This window comes from Eumetopias jubatus, unplaced genomic scaffold (genome assembly GCF_037043125.1).
Source record: "Eumetopias jubatus isolate StellerSeaLion01/CBP00866 unplaced genomic scaffold, mEumJub1_p1.0 scaffold_15, whole genome shotgun sequence".
In the NCBI taxonomy this organism is placed as follows: domain Eukaryota; kingdom Metazoa; phylum Chordata; class Mammalia; order Carnivora; family Otariidae; genus Eumetopias; species Eumetopias jubatus.
In genome coordinates this window covers 6,174,424-6,187,622 of record NW_028274821.1, presented here as the reverse complement: position 1 = coordinate 6,187,622, position 13,199 = coordinate 6,174,424, and the positions used below count along the sequence as shown (strand labels likewise).

The 13,199-nt window shown below is 43.1% G+C and overlaps 1 protein-coding gene across 1 annotated transcript in view; it reads left to right on the top strand.

The window, feature by feature from the left end:
• PDCD1LG2 (programmed cell death 1 ligand 2) overlaps positions 1 to 12,620 on the top strand; it is a 41,134-nt gene extending 28,514 nt beyond the window's left edge. The window contains exons 5-6 of the mRNA XM_028117370.2: positions 518 to 567; positions 12,064 to 12,620. Coding sequence (XP_027973171.2) covers positions 518 to 567; positions 12,064 to 12,069 — 56 coding nt within the window. The 3' untranslated portion in view covers positions 12,070 to 12,620. The remainder of the gene's footprint in view (positions 1 to 517; positions 568 to 12,063) is intronic.
• Positions 12,621 to 13,199: the final 579 nt, after the last annotated feature.

Here is a 13,199-nt window from a genome sequence, read left to right as displayed (position 1 = left end):
CATGTGACGTTAGCAGTTGAGAAAGATGAAACCAGGGGAACAGTGGTGAGCGGCATCCTATTATGTAAATTTGTGCTTCTACTCCCCAAGTTGCTTTGAAAAGTATCTGTCATTTACATCCTAGTGTAAATTAATTGATGAGACCTCTTGCTCTGTGTAGGGCAGACAGGAGGGAAGTGGCCGTCAAGAGCAAAGCAGAAAAGGGAGAGAGAATTCTGAAGCTGGACGTTTCCTGGGCTGAATACCCAAATCAGCAGTCCCTTGGCCTTTGAGTGCCTGGGACCAGGGGCTGAGAAAGGAGTGGAAAGTAGAGGACTGCTTTGTTTGCAATTTTCACCCAAGGGTACAGTTTTACTCTATCATTCAGCCTGAGGTCTCAAGCCAAGCCACAGAGCACATTTGGGCTTCTATACATGTGATTTATTGGATTAACTTTTTGTTCTGCCATCTTTTAGTCTAGAAACAGAAGACTTTTCTCGTTAATCTTATCCCATCACTGGGGATTTCTCTTTTTCAGACACAACAAAAAAATCTGACACCACCGTAAGGAGGGAAGTGGACAAAGCTGTGAGTAGTCATGATTTTTCTTACCGTTTTCTCTCCCAGCTTGAGTTAAGAAATAGCCCCTGTTCTATGAATGCACAAAGGGCAACTGAATAGTTTCAGCCTGTACAGAATCTTCCTGTTGAGTGGCATTTCAGCCAGCTGCCGTTGTAAGCTTATGTTGTTCTGACCTTTCTTGGGAGGAAAAAAGGTGTCTGCTGGACAACCACAGAAGCGTTGTATAGCCTTTGGTCTGTCTCTATTCCTAAGTACTCCTGCACAGGACACCTGGGCTCACATACTTAGAAACATGGTTAACACTTAACAGCAAGGCAAGATATTCAACTGTGAAGCAACCGACAGCTCATGGTTTTGCAACAATTACTAAGTACATTGCTGGTGGCTGTGGGTCAAGGTTGCCATGCTCAGGGAGCAGAAGTCTCTTCAGGAGGCTGACACGCTTGGAGCTAGAATTTGTAGAAAAAGATGTGATGTGGAGGTCAGGAGAATTGGGGTTGCTAAGACCATTGAGGCTGGTTGGATGAAAAGCTGAGACCCTGGAGAAATGGTGTTTTGGGGACCCACAGACCTGGGTCATAGTGCGCGAAGAGTTATTTCTGGCTTTCTTGAGAGAGCCGCCTTTCCTTTCGTAATCTAGGAATCATGTGGTGTGACACATGAATTCATGAGTTCACCATAATTATAGGCAACTCACAGAAATTTCTAAATAATTTTGCTATCAGCCACTCAAAATATTCAGAACTGGTCATTTTAGAATTCTGCTGAATATATATGTCAAATTCCAGAGACATCAACTGTAAAGATAACTCTAGAAAGCCTTCAATACCAGGGTCTGCATCTGGCTAATACAGAACACATGGCAACTCGTAAGCACACAATATGACTGGAAGGAGTGAAATTAGGCCCTGCACCCTCCCACCTCCCACCACCTCCCTGAGAGCCACTCGTGAAAATACATCGTCTTAACACAGTACTCATCCCTGGGCACAGAACCAAGGAACAGATGCAGCTCAGGCCTGGACTATTCTTGAGGTCCAGTTATGCTGTGTTTCTCTGGATCAGCAGTGAGATTTTCTTGACTCGGAAAAGCTTCAGATTAATGTTGGCTCTCCTGATTGAAACATCTGTTTCTTGAGAAACAAAACTCGTGTGTTCCTATAGATCGGTCCATTTTGCCTACAGGTGAGTTTCCATGGGAGCGGCCCCAGCATTTGTCTGAGTTTCATGAGCTCTAGTCTCTGTGTAAGTGTCTCCTTCAACTGCTCAGCATGAGGAAGACATAGTGAAAGGCTTGAGAGCAGAGGTGGTAAACTCAGATGCCCACAGGGCCAGGCAGGTGCTGAAATGAGTAGAAAGGACATTCTATAACTGGATCGGGAATGGTGACAAATTGGCGGGCATATTCCCTGTCAATTTAGCACTAGCCTAAAGCTGTCAGAGAAGATGGAAATCCAGATTTTTATATAAAATGTCTTAGTTATTAAATGTTGCCCGAAAGTATTTCAGATACCAAAGCAAATAAAATATGTCCATAGGCCAATTGAGCTTATCAGTGACCGTATGTAGCCTCTGTCCTAGAGAGAAAGTATTGTCAGAAAAGAGATTAGAAAAAAAAAAAAGAAAAAAGAGATTAGAGTCTGAGTAACGAAGGCAGAGCCGTCTATCTGAGGACCTGAGGAATGCTCAAAGGCTTGCAACCACTCTAAATGTCCCACCCTATGGCCCCCGTGTGGTCTGAATATTGCACTGTTAATAGAGTGATTTCTTTGGATTAACAGGGTATCACAACCATTTTTATTTTTTTAAAGATTTTATTTATTTATTTGACAGAGAGAGAGCAAGAACAGGAACACAAGCAGGGGGAGTGGGAGAGGGAGAAACACGTTTCCCGCGGAGCAGGGAGCCCGATGCGGGGCTCGATCCCAGGACCCTGGGACCACGATCTGAGCCGAAGGCAGACACGTAACGACTGAGCCACCCAGGCGCCCCTCACAACCATTTTTAAACAATACATCTCCTTATAAACAAGAAAGATCTCATACCCTTTTTTAGTGGTATCTGAAATTCAAAATAAAGTAAATATCTTGGCCAAAAGTCAAATTAAAGAAATTAGACTAATTATCTTCGCCCCCAAGCAATTATATATAGTTACCCTTTGTACCTTCCAACCTGGGGAAGGGAGAGTCAAGGAGGTGAGAGAATGATGCTCCTCTTCTCTCTTCCTCATCCCCCTGGCACTTACCTTAGAATACGTGGTGTGCTGTAAAGAGGTCAGGACCACTTAGGTATAGATCACAGAGGACTCACATAGGAATGTTCCTGGTACTATTATTTACAAGAGCAACAAATTAGAAATAATCACATGTGAATCAACAGGAGAACAAGTGTATAGGAAGTATATATAGCAACTGAAATGAAAGCACAAGAACTGGATGTCTTTCTGAGATGGATAACTTTGAAAAATATAATTTTGAGAGGAAAGATAGATTTCAGAAAGATATAGACAATATGTTGGCAATTACAGAGTTTAAAAGCATGCAAAGAACCTCCACGTAGTGTTTATGCAAACAGTTACGTGGCGTAAAAGTACAAAAACAGCATGGAAATTATAAACACCAAATTTAACCTCTTCAACTAGGTGGTGGGCACGCAGATGTTGATGATATTATTCTGGGTGGTGGGCACACAGATGTTGAGGATATTGTTCTGGGGGGTTGGTATGCAGATGTTGATATTATCCTGGGAGGTGGGCACGCAGATATTGATGATATTATTTTGGGTGTGGGCACGCAGATGTCGATATTATTCTGGGGGTGGGGCACACAGATGTTGATATTATTCTGGGGGTTGGACACACAGATGATATTCTGGGGGTTGGGCACACAGATGTTGATATTCTGGGGGTTGGGCACACAGATGTTGATATTATTCTGGGTGGTGGGCACACAGATATTGATATGTTCTGGGGGGTTGGTATGCAGAGGTTGATATTATCCTGGGAGGTGGGCATGCAGATGTTGATATTATTCTGGGTGGTGGGTACACAGATGTTGATGATGATATTTTGGGCTGTGGGTATGCAGATGTTGATGATATTCTGGGGGGTGGGCACACAAAGGTTGATGATATTATTCTGGGTGGTGGATACACAGATGGTGATATTCTGGGGGTGGGTACACAGATGATATTATTTTTATACTTTGTTGTATGCCTAAAATATTTTTATAAAAAAGAGGTCATGATTAAAATTCAAGAGATTTAGATTCAAGTTTTTCCGTGAGCTAGCTATACAATTTTAGGTAAGATCTACCCCCTTTCTGGGCTTCAGTTTTGTCACCCGTAAACCTAGAAGGTTGGACCAAGAGCAGAAGGGCAAACAGGCCCCCTGTCAGGTTCAGGAGGTGGCTAAGGCAGAGATGAGGATGGTTTGGGAGACCATTTGTAGGCAGGGAGTGTGGTGATTGATGAATGATGTCTGCTTTGGGTGGGGGATGGGGAGAAGTCATAGATCTTGGCCATATATTTGCCAAACATGGAATAGATGCTCTTTTTCAAAAAACAGTTTTGTATTTATCTCTGTTTCTGTTTGTCTTTGTCATGTACATACGTATTTTAACACTTCGATAAATGCTGACACATTATGCTGTGTTCTACGTGTTCCATTTGCATTCAAAGTTATTTGCAGATTGATTCAAATGTAGAAATTGACAATGATCAATGGTGGTGGAATATTAAAAGAAAAAGATGGCTCATTTTTACTTATCACAATGCTTTATGATTTTGTCAAGACAAATACCAAAGTGTTAGATTTCAGTAGATTTTTTTTTAAGTTCCTCCCTAGAAAGTTACTCACCAGTGGTTACCTCCCTATGGAGAACTCATTTAGTATTTTGGAGACTATCCCCCATGAAGAAGAGGGAGCAGGGCATGGAAATCCTGATTTGAGGAATGGAAAGGGGATGGGTCTGCGGCTCATTGTTTGGGTAGCTAAGAGAACTTGATACCTGTCGTTGAGGGAGGAGTACTTCAGGCTTCTCCAGGGAAACAGAACCACAGAACCACTCAGAGACTGGCAAGTGTGAAATCTGTAGGGCAGGCTCACAGGCTGGAAGTTCAGCTAAGACTTGAAATATGGAATCCAAAATCCGTAGAGTAGGCAGGCAGGCTGGGAATTCAGGTGGGATTTCTATATTACAGTCTGAGGCAGAATTGCTTCTCCTCTGGGAAACCTCGGTTGTTGCTCTTCAACTGACTGAAGGAGTCACATTCTAGAACGTAATCAGCTTTATGTAAAGTCACCTGATGGCAAGCGTTCATCACATCTACAAAATACCTTCACAGCAACATCTATACTAACTGGGTACAATAGTTTAGCCAAATTGACACAGAAAATTAATCATCACAGGCACCAAGACATGAGGGGGGCAGTTTCGGCTGGAGCAAATGAATTTGTCAGACTTCCCTGAGCCTTAAAAAAATAGAAGTATGTGACTCTCTATTATCTGGTCACAGATTTGTCCGAGAGGCCAGGGCTCTCTCTCAAACCCATTCAGCCATGAACCTGCCACTCCAGATGTGTGCGCAGACTCACTATTTAGGGTTTTCCGCTCAGCTCACTGCCTCTTTCAGCAACAAAAGGACATGTGTGGTATCAGCGTCCTGCACTTGATATGTTTTGAAATTATGCATGGCTGAGTAAATATGGAGGGAGGAGAACAACGCTGTCACCAGAATTCCCCGATAAAATTAAACCGAAGAGTTTGGAAATGATTTGTCTGTCTTACTGTCCATTTGTCTGTGCTTCTTGTAGTTTATGCAGCAGTAAATGTAAAAAGTAACTGATTTTGACTGAATTTGTCTCACTACTAAAAAACAAATCTTGCTTAATTTTAGTTGCTGGCCAGCTCAAAAATAAATAATTTATACAACTTTTAGAACATTCTTAAGTTACATAATTTTTCCTGAGCAAAAATGAAAAATAAAAAAGGATAAAGGAAATAAAAATAATTTATAATCCATTGCACACAGATTACCATGGTTAATACTTAATATTGCTTTAATTTCTAACATTTTTCTGTATTTAAATTTTATAAAATTAAATTATAATACGCATAGCTTGATATAGTTTTTTAACTTAATTTTATGTCATTAGTATTACTTATGTGCTAAAAATATAATTAATGGCTCTCATATTTTATTGTACACATGGACTGGGATTTATCTTACTAATTCCCTATTGCTGAACATTTCGTGTCTACCTCACAGAGTCGTTTTATGTTTTTATCACAGTTAATAGCCTTATACATAAATCTTTGTGTGCAGCTCTGATTATTACCATGGGTAAAATCTAAGATGCAGAATTACTGGGGTAAACCTATAGGCATTTTTAGGACTCTCAAAATGTATTGCTGAATTGCCCTCTAAAAAGTTGTACCAATTTGTACTAGCAATATATGAAAGAGCTAGTTTTATCATTATACCTGTCCCAATGCTGAATGTTATTGTTTTTAAATTTTGCTAATTTAAAAATTAAGAACTATACATCTTTCTCACTTTCTCTTTTCTTTCTTTCTTTTAGTGAGAGAGAGTGTGAGCAGGGGGGTGAGGGGAAGGGTGGAGAGAGAGAGAGAGAGAGAGAGAGAGAGAGAGAGAGAGAGAGAATCTTAAGCAGGCTCCATGCCCAGCACAGAGCACAGTGCAGGGCTCGATCTCACAACCCTGAGATCATGACCTGAGCCAAAATCAAGAGATGGACACTCAACTGACTGCGCCACCCAGGCGCCCCCATCATTATTATTTTAATTTGCATTTTAAAGTTTTACACCTTCATAAATGTATAGGTTTTACCTTCTTTTGGGAACTGTCTATGCATCTTTTGTCCATCTTTTTACTTATGTCTTCACTTAGAGTTAATAGTAACCCATTACCTGCTATATGTTTCATAAATTTCCGCCTGATTTGTCATTTACTGTTAAGCTGTTTTTTTCTTATCCTGAGAAAACACGTATTGGATATAATAAAATTAGGTTCAGAGGACCATTTTATAAACATTAATGTTCTATATGTCATATATTTATTAAAAGAAAGTAAGTATAGGGACGCCTGGGTAGCTCAGTTGGTTAAGCGTCTACCTTTGGCTCAGGTCATGATCCCAAAATCCTGGGATTGAGCCCCGCATCGGTTCCCCTGCTCAGCAGGGAGTCTACTTCTCCCTCTGCCCCTCCCCCTGCTTGTGCTCTTTCTGCTCGCTCAAATAAATAAATAAAATCTTAAAAAAAGTATATTAATTATAACATTTATGCTATGTAATAGCTTACAGCAAGTAGGATCTGCTGTTCCCAGAGGACCGAGTTATACATTTCTAGAAAGCAGGTGCAGGGTCTTCTGCTTCCTTTCAAAGCCTCTCACATACTAGGATGTGTTATACTTTCAGTACCTATGAAATGATGGTCGACCAAGTGAACATTCTGCTCTCCATTGATATGTGTCAGCTCAAAAGGAGTGGGTGAGCTATAGCCAGAGAGCCAAATCGCCTCCTGTTTTTGTAAACAAAATTTTCCTGAAGCACAGCTATGCTCAATGATTCCTTATTGTCCCCCAACTTTCACACCCCTTCCCAGCCGAGTTGAGTAACTGCGGCAGAGACCATATAGCCCATAAAGTCGAAATATTTTATAATCTGGCCCTGCAGAAACTGTGTGCCGGTCCCTGACCCAGTTCTCCACGGCTCTGTGCCTTCTCTCTCACTGAACGTACTTGGTCTTGCTCTCAACGTTCTAACACTACCCCCAGCTCCCAAGTCCGAGGACAGATCCCCACTGGGGTCCAGCCAGCTCAGGGCCCTCAGGGCTCTCTCTCTCCTACACCCATCCTCTACCGTCCCAGCTCTTACTCACCCCCAAACCACCTATGTGGAGACAGGGTCAGGTCGCAGGCTGTACAGATGGCATCCTGGCTCCCCTGCTCTTAGTCACATTTACCTAGTGCACAGTCTTGGGACTTGGCCCTGAGCATCTCCGTCACACATGAGACTGATGTGTCTGATGAGACTGATATGAGAGTCTGATGAGACTTCTGCTCAGATAAGTATTCTCCCTTCCTGCTTAAGAAGGGAAGAGCTTGGTGGTTTTGCTTCATTGACCAGAGACTGACATGAGACCCAATTCATGTGGAAGTGCCCAAAAGGACTCAGAAGCTCAGGTGACAGCTGTGTAGAGCTGGGTTTTCCACTCCATGGCTCTGCCTCGAACTTTCTAGGCAACTCTGGGAGAAGTGTTGCTGAGAGGTGTTGCTGTTCTTATTCTTGTGCAAATCCAGACTTCTCAGTCTCCCCAGATGGGCCTTCAAGTCCTTCACTTTAATATAATAAAATTAAAAGACTCAGATCAAACTCAGTGTGGCCGAAGAGATAGCTCATTGCCATTTTTCTCCATGGGGGATGTGGTGGTCATTTGTGCAATTTCACAGAGTTCCTGGATCTCTTGCTTTTCTGTATGTGATAGGATTGGACTTCCCTACAGTTAGTTTGTGGTTAAGTGTGGTCATGTGATCTGCTTTGGTCGACTAAATATAAGCATAAGTGATGTGTGTTATTTCTGGGTAGAAGATAAAAGGGCTAACTTGTGCTTTGCTGTATTCTCTTTTTCCATGCGTGGTAACCAGCAACATTTGAGGTCGTGATTGCTTCCTCAGCCTGGGTCTCTGAGTAACTACAGATAACAGAGCCCCTTGCTGACCCTCAGTGGACATGGAATAAACTTTTGTTTATTATACAGAGATTTGGGGATTGTTTGTTACTGCAGCATAATCAAGTCTCATCCTGACTGATACAACAGGGAAAAACTGGAACCTCTACTCAGTACAGCATATACTCCCATTTACAATTCTGTTTCTGAAGAATGATAACATGGGGAAATGCTTTCTATATAAAAAAAAGAAAAGGGTAAGATACAAATATATACTTACCATATAGTTAATGCTCTATTTAAAAACATGTTTTTAGTATACCACCACACCACTTTCTCCCAAAGAAGTGAAGTAAAAATATTTGAATGCTCATAATCATTGTCTTTATATATTGGAAGCTTGTACTGTTTGCTTCTTTTATGTTTTCTGAATTTTCTTGGTACTTGAATACATTTTTAAATGTCCCAATGTATCATTTTTAAGTACCCAGCAGAGCTTGTTAGATGAAGAATGATCTCTCTATCCTCATCTCTCGTTCTATATATCACCTCTTTTGTATCCCAGCATATCAAAGGCATTGTATAGAACTCTCCATTGGGTCCTCATCAACTCTAGGGAGTCCTCTTTCAAGGACATGTACCAATGTCTTAGTTGCCTTTACGAGATTCCTAACCCAGTGAACCTAGAAGGAGTGGACACATACTCCAAGGATATAAGAGATCAGGTCTGGGCCTATGGCTTCTTGCTCTCACGCAGGCAACCAAGCTGTCAACCAGTATAGCTTCAGGAGTCAATTCTGATACCATAGATATATATTATACTTCCTTTAAAAAAGAGTTATCCTGGTCATCATGACCTGGTTTGTTAGCAGTTACAAACCACGTAACCTGACTTCCTCATTCTACAGATGGCAAGTTTTGGGCTAAGGGGTGTTAAGCGACTTTCTTAAATGAAATAACGACAGAAAAATAAAAGGTCTTGTGATTCCCAGTATAGTGCTATTCATTCTCTCATTCCCTCTGAAACACATTCTGTCTGCTAATTGCATGATTCTCAGGTAGGCTGTGTAGGAACTGTAAGGATGAATGAAGCGCAGCATTAGTACTCCAAGATTCTTACAATCAAGTATTTGGAGATAAGGTATTCAAAAAACTGTTCTCATTTGGCATAATTTGGGCTAAAATTAAAGAAGCCAGATTTCTATATCCTCTCTAGTAATTGATCAGATGTCTGTGTTTTTGTTGTTTTCTTTTGTTGTGTGAGACTCTTGTCTTCCCTGTAGGAACTTCCACCTGAGAACTGACCATAGCGTCCACATCCACCACGGCGTAGGTGCCTCGTTCCCCTTTTCTCTTCAGTGGTTGCCAATCTTTTCTTTCTTTTCCCATGATAACCTTTTCATAAAGGAAATATTAGATGGAATACCTGTATGTAATGAGTGGGGGAAACCTGTGTGTCTCCTTTATTCCCATTACTGCATACACACCTCTAACATGAATCCATGGGGTTTGTTCTCCACCAGGAAATTCTCTGCGACACCCACTTGGTGTCCTGTGATTTAACTCAATTCTGACATTATCTACCTGGAAATAGGATGAGAGCCCACCCATTAAGGGCTCGGTCCCACAAGACTGCTCTCCCCACCCTCCACCCCCCACTCCAGATGCCAGTGGTTGAGTCCAGGTGATCACCTGTGCTCCTGACCAATCAGCTATAAATCTGAGGTTCCCACCGTCCCCTCCTTGGGTTCGATGAATTTGCTAGAGCTGTCCACAGAGCTCAGGAAAACAGTTTACTTACTGTTTAGCAATCTATTATAAAAGGTTATGACAAATGATGCAGACAAACATCCAGATGGAAGAAATGCCTAGGGCAAGGTGTGTGGGCATCCGTGCTCTATGCATGTGTCACTCTCCCAGCCCCAGCGTGTGCTCACCAATGCAGAAGCTCTCGGAAGGCCTACTTCAGGGATTGTTATGGAGGCTTTATCACATAAGCATAACCATCCATTAACTCCATCTTTAGCCCTACTCTCTTCCCTGGAGAATGGGGGGTGGGGGTGGGGAGGGCAGTCTTGTGGGACCGAGCCCTCCCACAAGAGGGGGTGGGGCTGAAAATCCCAAGCTTCTAATCATAGCTTGGTCTTTCTGGTGACCAGCCCCATCCAGGAGCTCACCAAGAGTCATCTCTTTACAACTAAAGACAGTGCTATCACCTAGGAAATTTCAAGGGATTTGGGAACTCTGTCAGGAAGTGAACTCAAAGGCCAAACATTAGAACAAAAGACGTTCATAGTGCTCTTATCTAGTAGGAAATTACAAGGATTTTAGGAATTCTGTGCCAGGAACCCGGGGCAGAGACCAGTACATATATTTTCTATTATCTCACAAAAGCAGATTAAAACAGTGGAGTGAGGGATATAAACACCTACCATAGGTCCCTGCATAGGCCTCAAAGGTATACACATGCTTCTTGGAACATATTCGGAAAATCATGTAGCTCTCAAACTATATCACTTTATCCCAAAGCCCACCTTCTTTACGTACCCTCGGAATCCCCGGAAAGGCCCGCCCCACGTCCAGCTTCCTCCCACGCAGAGCCCAAGCTGTTCCAGGGAGGGAGGTGGGCATTGAAGGAGGAGACTCTAACAGCCTCATTCACCTGGGCTCGTGAGTTTTTAATTCTGCCAGAAGTCAGTGTATTTTTTTTATAGTATTCTATGGCTTTACAAGAAGTACAAATACTACATGAGAGTTCAGAGATGGGGAAAATATCACTTTAGGCTGGGGATCATCAGGGAAGAGGGAGGTTTTCTATGGAGGAGGTAGCATTTGAACCAGGCAAGAATGGAAAGAGCAGACTATTCTAGATAGAAGAGACCACGGGGGAAAGACGGAGGCAGAGAGACACGGGCATCTGTGGGAAAAGGCGTGGGCTCCTAGCCTAGGAAGAACCAGGTGGGAGATAAGAGGAAAGACCATTGGGGGCCATCCTATGAGCCAGGAGTTCCAGGCAAAGGGGGTTAGATTTTACTCATCAGGCACGGGTGCCTCAGTCAGGTCTCAGCAGAAAGCAAGAGGCACACTCAGGAGGGGTGACTGAGGCACATTTACAAGTTTGTATTAGTTACAAATACAGAAGCAAGGTTAGGGGAGACCAGTGGGGGAGGCAGAGCACCCTGGAGCTGGCAAGAACAGGGAAGACTTGACCAGCCTGAGGCCTGGAGGGGAAGGGGGAAGAAAGAGCTACCACAAGGCTGGTGAGAAACAGTAGGAGAGGGCCACCCGCAAGGATAAAGCCAGTCTGCAGCCTGTCTGGGAGGTTGCTGAAGCATGCACACCCCAACCTCATGGCGTTGCCCATTACAATCCTCTTTATCCTCTAGCCTGAGAGAAAAGCAGGGAATGGAAGCTAGGGAAAAGAGAGCCCGACGAGCTGTTCAGTGTCATCATCCTGGGACCTGAGCAGGGTAGAGCAGAGAGGAAAATGAGTCTGCAGGAAACAATGGAAATGTCTGGTACAATGGGGAACGAGCAAAGGTTTTGAATAGGGGAGCCCCATGAACTGAACCGAGCTGGCTGCCGGGCAGAGAATGGAGGGAACAAGGCTCTTGCCATAGGTCTGGAGAGATAGACTGAAGACGCAGACCCAGGGCAGTGGTCAAGGAGTGCAACCAAAGGTTAGGACCTATGCTGCCCTCGGATGCATGAGCTTTTTCCCTTTAGCACTTTCTCACTCCAATCTGATTTTTGAGAGCTTATATACTTTCTAATCAAAAAACTGATTTTCCTATTTGTGGACTTCTCTCCTCAGATTTGAACCTGTGGTTTCAGGAGCTGGGGTGACCTGGTGGGACATCCTCAAGAAGCTTCTGGACTCTGAACAAAAGAGAGGCAGCACCTGGCCACGGGTGCTCAGAGGAGGCTAGGCAGCCCCCCCGCCCCCCGCACCGGCCCCCGCCAGATCCAGGTGCTCACCTCTGCAGCCTGTGACTCTAAGCAAGCACTATAGCACTTTAGAAAATGACCACCCCGGATCCTAGACCCCGATGTGTTCTGAGGCTCCTTCTTGCTGCCAGACTGAAAACAAGGGAATTTCCCCCCCTACTTTTCCAAAGTGATTTCCAGAAGCAAAGATGAGTGGAAATTTTCAGTTACAGAAACGGACCAATTGCCAATACAGTTATTTTTATCTGCAGTTTCTTCTGGATTCTGGAAAAGCCTATTGAGTCCATGAACTCACAGAGCTTTAAACAAAGTTGAGCCATAATTGACATATCATATGGCTTAGTGGAATCTTGAAGGAATCTGAGTTATTTTAATTACAGAAAGCATTTAAGTACACAGTGGACAACTCCAAATTGTGGAGAAAGGCCGTTGAGTATTTTTGTGAGATCTAAATCACAAAGCATTTGTTTTAACCTGTAATGGCACCATATTAAATGATTTTTTAAAACTACATCTTCCCTTTTAAAAATGCTATTTTTTTAACCTCAGAAACCAATGGCATATATTTAAAAAAATTTGTCATGCTAATGTGCTGTACCTACAAAGATTTCAGATGGGTACCCATAATGGTTAAAGCCCCAAACAAAGGTTCCTTTCCTGGCCCTCTCTCTGACTTTAAACTCCACCTTTCAGTGCTCGGTCCATGTCTGTGATACAGCGACGCGAGTCAAGGCCTTTGATGTGGAGTTCCCTTATGTGGGTGTCGAGGGGAAGGGTAACTGCATGCAGCGACAACTCATTAATCCTGTTAAATTTGGCCTGTGTGCTGCAGCTATGAAGTTCAGGGTACTAGGTGACCCATGGAATATCCAAATGTGTGCATTGTCGAGCACAGCAGAGTCCTAGGTCAGTGGGTTTTCTCTCTGGGTTTGGAGCCATGAGGACTTGAACACATGTTATATCTTCCCCTTAGATTGTGAGCTCCCGGAGAGCAAGGAGGGA